A 15,722-nucleotide genomic window follows, 5' to 3' on the forward strand; every position below is an offset into this window, starting at 1 on the left:
CTCAGCCTGACTAAAATCAACCTCAGTCACAGATACTCCAGATACAGCAACCTGAGAAGTAGATGGATTAGCATTCAATAATGAGGACTTAAATGATTCTAATGAAGCAAAGATCTTCATTCTAATGAAGATCTGTAAAAGATCTCAATGTGTCCTGAACAGTGACCCAGCTCTTCCCCCATAACCCTTTCTATGCACAATTGACAGAGTTTTTTCATAGGGTAACATAAGTTTAAAATTGCACAAAGGGCATCTCCTATAAGTAGGGGAGGGGGGCCTAGGCCTATCTGCAGCAGCAGCCTCAGTAGTTTTAGCAGCAGCCTCCGTTTTGGACTGCAAACAAACAAAATAATAAGGCATGTAACTCTGCTCACAGCTATAGCACATTCAGCCCAGAAAGAGAAGCCATTATCTCACCTTCTGTGCAGCCTAGTTGCTCTCAATCCTCTCAGCGTCTGACATGCTTCCAACTGACATCCAGCGCAGGAAAAAAAAACTCCCTCCAAGCAATAGTGCTACACAGGCCCGCGCGGCCTCCCCTTTAAACATATCGGGCCTGCCGTGATTGGACGAGGGGCGGACTGGAAGTTAGGAGGGAGTCCCAAGCCAGCCCCTATAAACTACTACATCCGTCACACCCGCCGGAAACTACGCATCAGATGCGGCCACGCGTCTCAATGGTCGCCATGCATTCCGCACTGCACGTGGCCGCTGGCTTACCTCCGTCCTGCCCGCTCCACCGCAAGACTGCCAAGAGGAACCCACTCCTTCCACACTTGCTCTCCCTGGAAGCGGGAGAGAAAGGTAGGCAAACCCCAGGAAAGCTCCAGCCTGGGGCGCACAGCCAGACTGCCTCAGTACCGCAGCCTCAGCCACCCAGAGAGATCCACCTGCAGCCCAGCACACAGACTTCACCCAGAGGGGAGATGCCAACCTGCCTGGACGCAGGAACAAACAGCACTGAGGGTGGACTAACCATGTGACTTTTTTTTATAGGGTGCTGAATGTGCCTGATAAGTCGACGTTTTATAGGGGAGGTGCTGAATGTTCCTGTGCCTGATAAGTCGACGTCTCACCTTTGCCCTGAAGGATTGTAGAAAAAATATATAGTTACCAGCTCCTCTGCTGGCAAGGCTTGTAACACAGCCACTTTGGTCACCAAAAGAACATGCAGACTGCTCTTGCAATGTTAGTCTCATCATATGATGCTAAGATATAGAAATCACACATAAAAAAACCCACCTCTGGTATATTCTCTCCAATGATCTGTAGCATACCCTCCATACAAGTCCTTCTGCCTAGAATGATATCCACCTTGTTTGCAACCAGGTCTTAAAAAAAAAATACAATTTGCAATACCAATTATCAGAATAAAACGCATCTTTATTAACACAGTGTTGTAGTTACATAGTTTTGTTGAAAAAAAAAAAAAGACATTCATCCATCAAGTCCAACCAGAATAGAAAAAATAGAAGAAGAAAAAATATAGTGTCAAAGTTCACAACATGTTTAAATTAATATGGAGAATGGGTATACCGCTGCACTTGTAGTGGTGACAGAGCTGGACCTGGGCAACCACCCCACAGGTCAGAGTAAAAGAGAAAAAGGTGATCCGCTTCAATATCACACAAATTTTTTTTTTATATATTTGGGACTTATCCCAGAGCAGCCACAGAAACGCTCAGCTAACATGTTTCGGACCTAGAGTGGTCCTTAATCATATGTTTAAATTAAATTTGAAGCAAATAGTGGACAGGCCACATTGGAAAATGTCATTAATGTGACAATGTGTAAAAAAAAACAAAAAAAAAAAAAACACCATCTTATACTAGTTCCTGTCAGTACTCAAATCAGTTTCTGTTAACCTAGAGAACCCCATTTTTGACATGTGTAGCTTAGGCATTAGCATTTGGTGTCTCAAACCCCAAACGCAGGAAGCCTACATTGAACACAATGCACTTTATAAGACCCTTCTCATTAAATGACTATTAACCACTTAGCAGCCAAATAAAGTAAGACTTTATTTGGCTGCAGGGCCAAATTTTTCCTGCCACTGGGGAAGTGTACCTTCCCTAGGCTGACAGGCTCGGCAGGGTAGGGGTGGAGAAGGGAGAGTCCAATCGGTGACGTATTCACGGCAGGCCTCCTCAGTTCCAATCGCATGATATGACTTGTGATCAGATCCAGTAGACAGTGTCAGCGTTACAACGGCACCTGGTGGTGGAAGTGATGTGATGGAATCTCTTATCACCCCTCTTCCACCACTGGGTGGTGCTGTAATGCTGACATGGTCTCCTGGATCCCGATCACAAATTATGACATGATCGGAAGTGATCAAGCCGCCGGTGGAGGAATGGAAGAAGCCACCCGGAGCCGGTAAATATAGCTTCTTACTCCGACGCCTGCACTAGGCAGTCAAACGAGTTATCCTGTTAGAGCACAGGTGTCGAACTCCAGGCCTGGAGGGCCAGATCCACGCCAGTGTTTAGGATGGACTGAGAAAGAGAGGAATGTGTTCTACTTGATGGACCACACCTTTCCTGATTCAGACCTATCAATTAATTTGAGCTGTGTCAAAAATGTGTGAGGACCTCGGCCCTCAAAGGACTGGTTTGACATCCCTGTGTTAGAGCTTTACGTTACACAAGCAGCTTCAAACAAGGTATCTCGTTTGACGCTGCTAAAAGGTTAAAGTGGATCTACACTCAAAGAGCACTGTGCTAACAAGACACGTAGAATACGCTGTGTACTAAGATGGCAGTTAGCTTGAAAATTGTATACATGCTTGTAATCTTTTGTATTCTTTTCTGTGTTGGCTTTCGCCACTGTTCTTATCATAAATCTCAATAAAATGATTTGTTAAAAAAAAAAAAATAAAAAAAAATAAAGGAGCACTGTGCATGTCAATATTACTACATCACATTTATCTTGAGCCAAAATGTCACTCTTTCTTGTTGTGAATAAAAGATTTTGCTCCCATATTTCAGCTCTCTATGACTTTCCCACTGCCTAAAGAAAAAAAAAAAATCACAGGGGAAAAACAAATTAGGGGATACGAGATTATCCTATTTTTCGTCCTAGAAGACAATCCAGAATAGAAGACACACCTGGGTTTATGTTCCAGGAGCATCTAATAGATCTCCTTTTATAATTTTCTGGGTGCCTTTTTCATCCTGTTTGTGCATCTTCCCCATGTATTGGGCTGGCCTGGTATTTTATTTTTTTAACCTCCTTAGCGGTTTTTTAACCTCCTTGCTGCGATCCCCCCTTTTATACATTACTCAGCCTGGATCCAGAGATCGCGTAGCCTCCCTGCACAGCTTCGGTCTCTCTATGGGGAGGATCGGGTTTGCGCATGACGTCGGCGACATCATGTGTGATCCTCCCAATGGTGAAGACTGGAGCTGTGACGGAGGCTGCGCCGATCGCTGAACCCAGGTAATGTATGAACGGGGAACGGCGGGGCTCGTGGGGGGGGGGGGGGTGCCAGACACTTGTACTAGCTAGTCTAGTGCTAGCCGAAGGTTTTAGTGCCCGTTTTCACTATCGCGGTTTCCGCCGCGATTCCGCAGAGTTTCCCCGCACATGAATCGCACGGGGAAACTGCCATAGGGGATAACGGCGCCTCGGCCGAATCGATTGCGGGAGCGATTCGGCCGGAACCCCCTGCAGAATTCGCAGGGGAGGCTGCGAATCCCATAGCCGTGCATGGCACGGCTCATGGGATTTGCCTGCGATCCCGCCCAGCTGCTCAGTGCCGGCGTGCGTCTGCAAGACGCACGTCGCACTAGTGGAAAAGAGCCCTTAAAGCAATTTGATCACAATAAATATTTTGGGACACACAAACTGGCAAAACATCCTGAGCGGCGTAACGCTCAGGAGGTTAAGTATTGTTTAAACTGAAACAAATGTGGCAGCATCTATATTCCTCCCTCTACAAGGTCACTTTAGTCCATAGAAACGCTTAGGAGAAGAGGGGCCGGTTGCGCTGAAAGGAGCACTCCTAAGATTTTAAATAATCGTCACTCAGATAGCAGCATTTTTTTTTCATATACTGTATATACACAGACCCCCCAAATTTTATCCCCCCACCCAAAAAAAAAAAAAAAGATTGACCAGAGTATAAGCCAAAGGTAGGGAATGAGACAGCGTTAATCAGTAACAATGACTATATAAACCAAGGGTGATTATCACATGCCTCCAGCCATGTGCAGAGTGCTGCAGTGATGGCACATTTGGTGGCCATGTTACCGCCACCCTCCCTTCCCCGCTCTGCCAGTCCATTATATGTGTAAAAAAAAAAAAAAAAAAATACAAAAACGAGGAGCACTAATGACCACCTGTCCCACCTCAGATCGACCATGACATGGACTGTTCGAGTGACTTTGTAGTTCACCTAATTACATGCCCCTGTGGACTGCAATACATAGGCCGCACCACTCAACAGTTCCGAACCAGATGGGGACAGCACAGGAGAAATCACGAATGGCTACCTGAAACATGGTCTATCCAGACCCTTCAAAACTGAACACAACTGTAACCCAGAAGGAACCACGATCTGCCCAATTGAACAGATTCCCGAAACTGCCCACAATAGAACAGGAAGGTTGAGAAGTAGGGAGATGTTCTGGATATACCAATTGGGTACCCTGCAGCCAGAAGGGCTAAACAACTGTTTGGAGCATACATTTTAAACATCCCAAGATGCCCAATGTGTCCTCCCAGACAGTCCCCATTATCCCAATCTCCCTTTCCCCGTCCCCCCGGGATCTACCCTCTGCCCACCTGCATTTCTATGCCTTAGATCAGTGCCTTCTCCAGTATCCAACCTTAGCTGAGGCCCTCCGAGCGCAGGCATATCCTGTAGCCGATATCCGTCCCCATCCCCCCTTATATAGTACATGGGGGGTGTATACATGTACATCTACTTATATATACACACACGTCTATATAGAAGTATGGGTTTCATCCATGAGCTCATGCCCTATACTGAACTTCATTAACTGTGGTCGGCTGTGCATTTTATTGCACCTGCCTTATATACACATGCGCTGCTCATATATTTGTATCTTTGGCTGAGATACACACACACACACACACACACACACACACACACAATGTTCTCCTATTCCATAGCGTAAAGTATCTTGCAGACACTCCCAAAAAAATCCTGTCTTTTTTGCCAAAACCTATTTTATGCTTCATCCCACATATGCTTCACTTATTGCAACATTACTATATATGCAATGTTAAGACTATTTGTTCCTCTGTGCAATATACCCTATTGTTTTTTAATTGAAACTAAGTAGAGATCTTGCTATGTCCTAAGTGGCTCACTTATGTTTTTTAAAGGCACAACACCACGACCTGAGGAAGCGGTTTGTATCTGCAAAACGCGTTGTCTTTTATAAGTGCCGAATAAAGTAATTCTCTTTTTTTACCTAATGTGGATGGACTACTTTTTAAGGTAGGACTATACTTTACCCTTTATTTGTACATTAATACTCTGCAATAAGTTACGCAATACTCTCACACCACGGGCGCCTCCTCCACCATCCTGTAGACACCTCCCCCAATTGTCACTATGTGTAAAGTAACGCAGCACTAGTGATGACCAAGTTATCCCCTTTCCGCCGCCAGCCTGGAGTGTGCGGCTGACCTTTATAGTGCCCCCCATGCCCCTCCCGAGTGTCCATGTCCTCCGAGTGCACCCCCCACTACACTGTAGGGGAAAAAAAACTAAGCCGCACTAATAACCGCCTGTCCTCCTCCCCCGCTTGTCGCTATGTGTAAAGTAAGGCAGCACTCAGCACTAGTGGTGACTTATTCTCTCTGCACTGCCAGCCCGGGTGTCTTTTGTTCCTCCCCCTTCAGTGCGGGTGGGGGGTACACTTGGAGGATGGGGGTCTGACTGCAGTGCAATGACTGACTTGCATATAAGCCTACCTCCCCACTTTTGGGACACTTTTTTTTGTCCCAAATTCGGCTTATATGCGAGTATATAAGGTATACGACAAATGTCTTTCTAACCTGAGTGATATGCTTTCTGGGAACTAAAGTTTGGTTCTCTTTGGACATGTGACAAAGCAGAAGGACCACTGTTTTTACTTTTTTACTCTTCAATTACTAAATACAGCATGATGCACCAAAACTGAGCCAAAGTTGCTTTTCTAAGCGCTTGCTAATGTAATGCTATCGGTGATTAAAAAAAAAAAAAATTATATATATATCAGATCCCTCAAGTGGGTTCACACATATAGCATTAAATTAGCAAGACCTTTTCAAATCATTTTAGAAAAAGCGCTTCTAGTGGGTTCCAGGCCTAAATCTGCATTTCAGAGTTTTTATTTTTAGTTATTGCTGGCCAAGTAAATTACCACTATAAAAACCCCATTCAACAACTACCGTGGCTCCTGATGTGAGCTGCAATGTGAAGTCTCAGGATTGTTGCCCTTTCTGAATCTGCAGAGTATTTTAGAGACTGAGGAAGAAACCTGGCTCCACATCTATGGTTCTGAAAACAAGAAACAGTCAAAGCCACAGTGGGTACCCACGACCAAAGAAGTTCTGCACCCAGAAATTGCTAAAAAAAAAAAAAAAGTCATGGCATCTGTTTTTTGGGACAAAGACTCCCATTTGTGGACTACTTGCCTCAGTGATCTAATGTCACCATCAGTGTTACGCTAACCTTCCTGACCAGCTGAAAGAGGCAATTAAGATGAAACACCGTGGAAAGTTGATCAAATGGATCCTTTTTTTTTTGCAGGACAATCCACTTGAGCACACAGCCAATGCCGTGGCTACCAAATTGTTGAATAAATGGGTCATTTCAGAATTCTAGCCTTCCTCTTCCTGGGCAAAGGCAGGAACTTATTAATACCCCTTGTAGTACAGAGTACATACAGTGGAGGAAATAATTATTTGACCCCTGATTTTGTAAGTTTGTCCAATGACAAAGAAATGAAAAGTCTCAGAACAGTATCATTTCAATGGTAGGTTTATTTAAACAGTGGCAGATAGCACATCAAAAGGAAAATAGAAAAAATAACCTTAAATAAAAGATAGCAACTGATTTGCATTTCATTGAGTGAAATAAGTTTTTGAACCCCTACCAACCATTAAGAGTTCTGGCTCCCACAGAGTGGTTAGACACTTCTACTCAATTAGTCACCCTCATTAAGGACACCTGTCTTAACTAGTCACCTGTATAAAAGACACCTGTCCACAGAATCAATCAATCAAGCAGACTCCAAACTCTCTAACATGGGAAAGACCAAAGAGCTGTCCAAGGATGTCAGAGACAAAATTGTAGACCTGCACAAGGCTGGAATGGGCTACAAAACCATTAGCAAGAAGCTGGGAGAGAAGGTGACAACTGTTGGTGCGATTGTTCGAAAATGGAAGGAGCACAAAATGACCATCAATCGACCTCGCTCTGGGGCTCCACGCAAGATCTCACCTCGTGGGGTGTCAATGGTTCTGAGAAAGGTGAAAAAGCATCCTAGAACTACACGGGAGGAGTTAGTGAATGACCTCAAATTAGCAGGGACCACAGTCACCAAGAAAACCATTGGAAACACATTACACCGCAATGGATTAAAATCCTGCAGGGCTCGCAAGGTCCCCCTGCTCAAGAAGGCACATGTGCAGGCCCGTCTGAAGTTTGCCAATGAACACCTGAATGATTCTGTGAGTGACTGGGAGAAGGTGCTGTGGTCTGATGAGACCAAAATAGAGCTCTTTGGCATTAACTCAACTCGCTGTGTTTGGAGGAAGAAAAATGCTGCCTATGACCCCCAAAACACCATCCCCACCGTCAAGCATGGGAGTGGAAACATTTTGCTTTGGGGGTGTTATTCTGCTAAGGGCACAGGACAACTTAATCGCATTAACGGGAAAATGGACGGAGCCATGTATTGTGAAATCCTGAACGACAACCTCCTTCCCTCTGCCAGGAAACTGAAAATGGGTCGTGGATGGGTGTTCCAGCACGACAATGACCCAAAACATACAGCCAAGGCAACAAAGGAGTGGCTCAAGAAGAAGCACATTACCGTCATGGAGTGGCCTAGTCAGTCTCCGGACCTTAATCCAATAGAAAACCTATGGAGGAAGCTCAAGTTCAGAGTTGCACAGAGACAGCCTCGAAACCTTAGGGATTTAGAGATGATCTGCAAAGAGGAGTGGACCAACATTCCTCCTAAAATGTGTGCAAACTTGGTCATTAATTACAAGAAACGTTTGACCTCTGTGCTTGCAAACAAGGGTTTTTCCACTAAGTATTAAGTCTTTTATTGTTAGAGGGTTCAAAAACTTATTTCACTCAATGAAATGCAAATCAGTTGCTATTTTTTATTTAAGGTTATTTTTTCGATTTTCCTTTTGATGTGCTCTCTGCCACTGTTAAAATAAACCTACCATTGAAATGATACTGTTCTGAGACTTTTCATTTCTTTGTCATTGGACAAACTTACAAAATCAGTGAGGGGTCAAATAATTATTTCCTCCACTGTATGTCATATCCCTGGCTTTCCTCAGTGGGGCTCACCATCTACTCACTACCATAATCATAGTCTGATGCCCTACTATATTATAATTCTGCATTTACATAGGACTGACATCTTCTGCAGCACTTTGCAGAGTAAACAGTCATGTCACTGACTGTCCTCAGAGAGACTCACAATCTAATCCTATCATTGTTACACTACAGTCAAATTTCCTGCCATAGTCTTGCACACAGGCTAGAATCTACCATACCCTGGTAACACGTGTGAACCTAATGGGTTAACAGGTGGTGCTCCCCCGCCTTAAAGAGAACCTGCAACAAAACAAAAAAAGTTCCCCTGGTGGGTACTCACCTCGGGAGGGGGAAGCCTCAGGGTCCCAATGAGGCTTCCCAAATCCCTGTAGCTGCAGGCAGTCCAGCACTGGCTCCCCCGAAGTGTCCCGGAATCCTCCCTCGACAAGGCTGACAAGTGCTGATTCATTTACCTTGCCTGGCTCCAGCAGGGGGCGCTGTTGCGGCTCTCCGAACGAAGATAGGCGAAAATAGCCGATCTCCGGCGGGTCCGTTCTACTGCGCAGGAGACTTGGGCCTGCGCAGTAGAGCGGCCCGACAGCGATCGGCTATTTCTGCCCATCTCCGAGGTGGAGAGCCGATACTGCACCTGTGCTGGAGCCAGTAAGGTAAATATTTATATCCCCGCTGTTTGGGGAGCTTTATCTCCACCGCCGTGGGACCGAGGAGGACGGGGGAAGCCTCAATAGGATCCGGAGGCTTATCCCACCCCAGGTGAGTAACATGGTTACAGAACTTGTGAGATTTTATTTTATTTTTACACATTTGAGCACCTGTCCACCAATTAATGTTTTCTGCCTATCATTGGTATCTGCTTGTCATTGGTAATATATTTCAGGTCATTGATATCCGTTCATATTATTAGTTTGTTGGTGACATCTGCACAACACAGATATCTGCCAGTTATTGATATTATTAAGCTTGGTTTGTATTTTTAAACTTGTACTATAGGAAAGTGAATTAGGAGTGCTCTCATTTACTTAATTTTTTGCTCACACTCTCATCACAAATGCTGAGAATCTTTTATAAAAAGGTAATATTTATACCTGGATCAGTACGCAGCGATGTCATGTCCAGAGCGAGCTGGGCTCCATCATATCGCTTCTGCATGCATAGCTGTGGATAGAAAACAAAAGCAAAGCTCTTGAAGCACACTTAAAGAGGAACTTTACTGAAATACAGTAAGGGGAAAAATTAAATCAAGACATTACAAAGTGAGATATTAAAGAATAGAGGATAGGTCAAGAAATAATCGAAACTCGCCATGTAATTTGTTTATGTTGTTCCAACCACCATGAGCCTGCATATCAGCATCTTTGCTGCAGACAGCCATGACAAATAAAAAGACAGCACCAGCTGCCCTTATATATGTGCAAAGCGAGAGATACTGCTTGCTTGGCAGTTGGCTACAGTCATTATCTCCCACAATGCAATGAGGTTCACAGACAGAAAACGTCCATGGCATCACACCATTGGAAGGGTTTCGCCTCAATATCAGCTACGCAGACATTCCTGATGAACTGTAAGTAAAAAAGGCTGCTCAACTCCACAAAGTAAAAGCCCTCGTTAACACCATACCACACTGCCTTGTGGGAAGGTAGGTGTGTCTGGCTCACCAACCCTCCAATGAGGATATGGAAGAGAGGCATTGTTAGTAAGGCTATTCTGTACATAACCAGGAAGTGTCTAGTAGTGTGCAAAGAGTTACAGACTTTAAGTGGGGTGGTGATTACTGCATTTTTCGACCTATAAGACACTCCGGACTATAAGACACGCCTAGGTTTAGAGGGCAAAAACCAAAGAAAAAATTATGCTAAACCTGGTGCATCTATGGTCTAGAAGCATCTTTTCCCTCAAACTCTCTCCGTCTAAGATACATTGCCCAGGTACACTAACCCCTGCCCCCCACCACTACACTACCCACAGTTGCCCCCCCTCCCCAGTTACACTACACTGTTAAACTATACAAAATACAACCTGCTACTCAATATTATAGCAAAGTGTACAATTATATATTGAGCATGTGACATCACATAAACTGTAAATAATCCCCGAATTCCCCCTGGTTAAAATCAAGCGTTGTAAATGGAGCACTCCTCATCAACATTCCTGCAGAACTACATCACACAACCACAACTAAACTCATCAGGTGTAACAAAAGAAGGAAATGGTCAGAAAATGAACAAACATACAGGTTGTGTAAATTATAGGCATAGTTCACATACCATCTCTGGTCATTATGTGTGGATCGAGAGCTGAAAACTGCTGTCAGGCTCTCTCCAACCCATGGGGAAGAAAAAGTGCGTCTTATAGTCCGATAAATACGGTATATGGCACGTGCAGATGGGGGAAACATTTGGATTATCCAGAAGCTTCCCTTTTCTGAGCTACTTATCTAATGTGGAACTTTTTTCCCCTCACTAGTAAAGTTTAGAGCTCAATTCCATTAGGGCAGTTTCCTGTGTTTCTCTACATGGGAATACGGATAGGGAAATGCAGCCTATTGAAATCAATAGGCTGCCACCGGATTCGCATGTAGCAAAACAAAATGGGAATATAGCAGTGGCTAGAGGGATTTGTTCTCACATCACAGCAAGTGCAGGCCTATATCTCACAAGAAGCATGCGAGCACAGTGGAAATCGATCCTGAAGGTACAACATTCAAGAAAGTGATGGAAATAATCAAAAAAAAAGTTAAGAAAGTGAACTAAGAAAAGATCACTTTTTTCTGTCCATTTCCAAATACCTTTAAGTGTCCTATTTCTTCATCTGACATCATCAGGTCCTTTATTTTAGCAGGAGGTTGACATGGGCTAATCAATACAGTTATCTGTAGAAAAAAACATTGATGACGTAAACAGTATATTGTTAATTCAGAGAGAAACGGGTAAAACAGAAATAAGAAATAATTGGAGAAAAACTGCATACCTTGAAGTTTTCTTGATCTGTAAACTTCCTTGAGATCTGTTTTAGCGCTTTTGCAACAGCAGAATCTTCCACAAAGAAGTGGGCTCGGGAATGATCACAATGGTACTATGGATGAACACAATCTTATTAGACACCGTAAAAACTAAAATTACTTATGGTAACAGCTTTTTCAGGAGTCGGAAGGACAACACCCCTCAGGGAGACTTGTCTCCCTCCAATATTTGGACAGGAAGCCATTAGCGTAAAATAAAATACTAGGTAGACAGTATAAATACAGGGCTCAGTAAACATACATAGGGTGGGTAGTAGGGGTGCTGTCCTGATACTTGGAAATTACATTGCCTTAAGTTATTTTGTTCTTTCCCAGAACAACCCCAGGACAGCACCCTTCAACAACAGGATAAAACAAGATATACTCAAGTTAGAGACAACAACCTGTGCTCTTCTCCCAAAACTTAAAGTAAGCCCGTACCGAAAAAAAAAAAAAAAAAAAGTCCAAAACACTTTTTATACTACAACTAGTTAAGAGTACTACTATACTCAACAAGTTAATAGTCTCGTTACCAGTCTAGTGGGGAGGGATGGGTTAATCAAAACTAACTCACAGTTTGAGGATTTTCTGAGTAATCCAAGTAATCCCAAAGGAAAACAGTCATTATCTTGGTTATACTCGTTCTTCAGGGAAACCCAACCCGACTCCCTACTCCTACAAATGGGCAGATTTAGCGCACATTTCAAGAGATGACTTCTTTACAGCCACCAAAGCAGGATGGAAGGCAGTAATTGGGGAAGACTGGAAAAAGATGTTCCTTAGCCTCCCATTTCTGTCTAGATTTACGTGTCTAAAAGTGGTACATTTTTTTTCAAGGATTTTAGGCCTCCAATTCTTAAATCATAACTCACCAAAATATGTCAGAATAAAGGTCTTGTTGACTTCCCAAGTATAATAAAAGACAGGAACACAAAATTGTTGAAAAATACATTTATGAATAAACTGAAAAAATAGGGAAACTGTACAATTAAGGCACCAGATTATAACAGTATGTAAATACAGTACAGTATATACCCAATACAACTCCTGCATGTGGTATATTTTAAACCAGGAAGCGGCACACAGGGCGACATTACAATCAGGGCAGTAGAGTCAGGATTCTTTTACCGGCTTTTCTTTGCTTATCAGTCTTGCTGTAGCATACAACACAAATTCTGGTTGGGGCATATTTTTTTTTGGGGGGGGAGGGGGGGGTAGTGGGTGTAATGTAATCCATGAAGTGATGGCCAGTGAGGCCACTCACTCCGGATTTGCAATATAGGAAGCACGGCACCCAACTCTCGCATATGCTGAGGTCTGAGCTTTCATTCAGATACACTCTCAAACCTTCCAAGATAAAGTCTGCATGAGTTACTGGCCTGTCACTGTGCTGTTTGCACAGGATGTACGCATATCACAGACTTTGTTCCAGGAGATGCCCAAAAATTTTTTTGTAATTTTGTGGTTTGCGGAATGTGGTGTAGAAAGTAATCGCCTGGTCAGCTCTGTCCATACCACCCATTGTGCTGTTGTAATCCACCACAATTTGAGGCTTGTCGATAACTTTACCTCCTCTTGTTTTGGTGTTGACATTTGAGGTGCCATGTACTATGCTGAGAGGACAGACATCTTTCTTGTCACGCCAGCGAAGAGCCATCATTTTTCACTTCTACCAAACAATGTTCCCAGTTTTGAGTTTTTGTTTGGCAAAAGTTGTTAGCATTTCTTGCCTGTTAGGCCTAACCGTGCCGTAGGCATCCGTTTTGGAGCTTGATGAGGAATTCAAACAGTTCAGGGGAACTATAAACGTTATCTGTGCTCAAACAGTAGCCCTTGTTCAGCAAAGGCTCAACCAAAGACTGCACAGAGGATAACGCCACTCCGTAGCCGCTGCCACTGGATTGAATTTGCCGATGTACAGAATGGTGTTCCATATACAGGGGTTGGACAAAATAATGAAAACACCTAACATTTTGGCATCAATCTTTGAACATGTTTTAACCACCCTGGCGTTCTATTAAGATCGCCAGGGTGGCTGCGCGCCAGTATATTTTGATTTTTTTTTTTTAAATAATTTTGCTAGCCTAGCGCTAGCTACATGATTCCCCCTCCCCGCTGCATCCCTCCCACCCTTCCGATCGCCGCCAGCGATCAAACCCACCAGGAAATCCCGTTCTGAACGGGATTTCCTTTAGGTCTTCCCCCGACGCCATGGCGGCGATCGCGATGACGTCGAGACGTAACAGGGAGTGCCGATCCACCTCTCAGCGCTGCCTGGCACTAATTGGCCAGGTTGCACAGGGGTCCCCATTACGCGTCGGGTTGCGGCGGATCGGCGGTGATCGCGTACAACACGCAGCTAGCAAAGTGCTAGCTGCGCTTCTAAAAAAAAAATGTGCAAATCGGCCCACTAGGGCCGGAGCGGTGCACAGCGGCGGTCATGGACGAGCTGAGCTCATCCATACCGCCAAGTAGGTTAAGCAATCAAAACGTGACAGATTTTAAAAAATTTTCAATAATTTTTGTTATTTGATATGTTTAATTAAAATAATTTTTTTTTTTACAGATATTTAAACAGAAGTTGGTTATAATTTATAAAAATGGCAGATCTCTCAGACTTTCAAAGAGGCCAAATTGTTGGTGCTCGTATGGCAGAAACAGAAACTGCCCGAATGCTCGGCATTTCAAGAGGTATTGTCTCAAAAGTAATGACTGCCTTTGAAAGAGAAGGAAAAACGCCCTCAGCAAAGCACAGTGGTGGCCGAAAGTAGAAGTTGTCTGGGAGAGACAGTCGGACTCTAAGTCGAATTGGTAGAAAAGCTTGCAAGACCACAGCTCCTAAAATCACTGCAGAGCTGAATGAACACCTACAGAACCCAGTTTCCACAAAAACTGTTCGTCAGGAGCTGCACAAATCTGGATTCCAAGGAAGAACTGCAATTAGAAAACCTTTGCTCTCAAAGACAAATGTTTCAAAGCGTTTAGAGTGGTGTAGAAATCACCAGAATTGGTTCCTGGAGCAGTGGAAAAATGTGATTTTCTCAGCTCATCCAGACTGCCCTCTCCCAACCGTAAAATATGGCGGGGGTTCTGTGATGATTTGGGGTGCTATTTCTTGGAAATCCGCCGGGCCAGTTATTTCCCTTCATGGAAGAATTAACAGCTGAGATTATTTAGGACTTTTGGGCAACCAAGTTCATCCTATGGTTCAAGAATGCTTTCTGGAGGGGAATGCCATCTTTCAAGATGATAGTGCCCCAATCCATACAGCTAAAATTGTTAAAGAATGGCCCGAGGAACATTCTAATGAAGTTGAGCATCTCATCTAGCTCCCCAGACCTAAACATTATTGAGCATTTATGGTCTTTATTAGAGATTCAAGTAAGAAGTCGATTTCCGCCGCCATCGTCTCTAAAAGAACTGGAGGGTGTTTTAACTGAAGAATGGGCTAAAATTCCTTTGGAAACCATTCACAATTTGTATGACTCAATACCTCATAGAATTGAGGCTGTAATTGCTGCAAAAGGTGGACCAACACCATATTAAAATATATTGTTGATTTTTAAGGTGTTTTATTATTTTGTCCAACCCCTGTATATCCCGTTGCTGACTCGCTTAGCATATAGGATTTCACACCAAAGCGGGCCCTCTTAGATGAGATATACTGACTCCAGGTCAGCCTCCCCTTGTAGGCCATCAACCTTTGATCAACACTTCTGTCCCTCTGGGGTACGTAAGTGTTACGGAAGTTGTCCCCTACTAGCTGATAAACCGTCCAATTTTTTTTTTTAGCTTTGGCGCAGGGTGGGTGGACTCAAAGGTATCATTGTCTGAAAAATGCAAAAAATTTCATTAGGAGTCTGAAACGGTATTCAGACATTACCGTGCCAAAGAAAGGGATAGCAATGATTGTATTTGAACATTTCTGCAGGGGCTTCCCCACCACCCCTTCAGAATAATTAGTCTGAAGGGAAGCCATAAGTCCTCTGTGGTGACCGGCTCCCACGTCCTGCTCCTTGAAAATCGTCCTTATGGAGCAGCCAGTAGTTGTGTCGCGTAGCGATTTGTCTAAACCACTATATATATATATATATTTTTTTTTTTTTAACGACAGCATCACTGAAAGAGTTGCAAGTAGGCCAGGGGGTTGTTCTCGCACGCTTTCTTTAGGCCATGGTCCCCAAT

The 15,722-nt window shown here is 43.8% G+C and overlaps 1 protein-coding gene across 2 annotated transcripts in view; it reads right to left on the bottom strand.

The window, feature by feature from the left end:
- NXF1 (nuclear RNA export factor 1) overlaps window positions 1-15,722 on the bottom strand; it is a 159,282-nt gene that overhangs the window by 76,974 nt on the left and 66,586 nt on the right. For both annotated transcript variants that reach the window (XM_068260673.1, XM_068260674.1), the window contains exons 5-8: window positions 11,507-11,611; window positions 11,325-11,408; window positions 9,625-9,694; window positions 1,243-1,331 (exon numbers count right to left, since the gene is read on the bottom strand). In XM_068260673.1, the coding sequence (XP_068116774.1) occupies window positions 1,243-1,331; window positions 9,625-9,694; window positions 11,325-11,408; window positions 11,507-11,611 (348 nt within the window). The remainder of the gene's footprint in view (window positions 1-1,242; window positions 1,332-9,624; window positions 9,695-11,324; window positions 11,409-11,506; window positions 11,612-15,722) is intronic.

This window comes from Hyperolius riggenbachi, chromosome 11 (assembly GCF_040937935.1).
Source record: "Hyperolius riggenbachi isolate aHypRig1 chromosome 11, aHypRig1.pri, whole genome shotgun sequence".
NCBI classification, from domain to species: Eukaryota; Metazoa; Chordata; class Amphibia; order Anura; family Hyperoliidae; genus Hyperolius; species Hyperolius riggenbachi.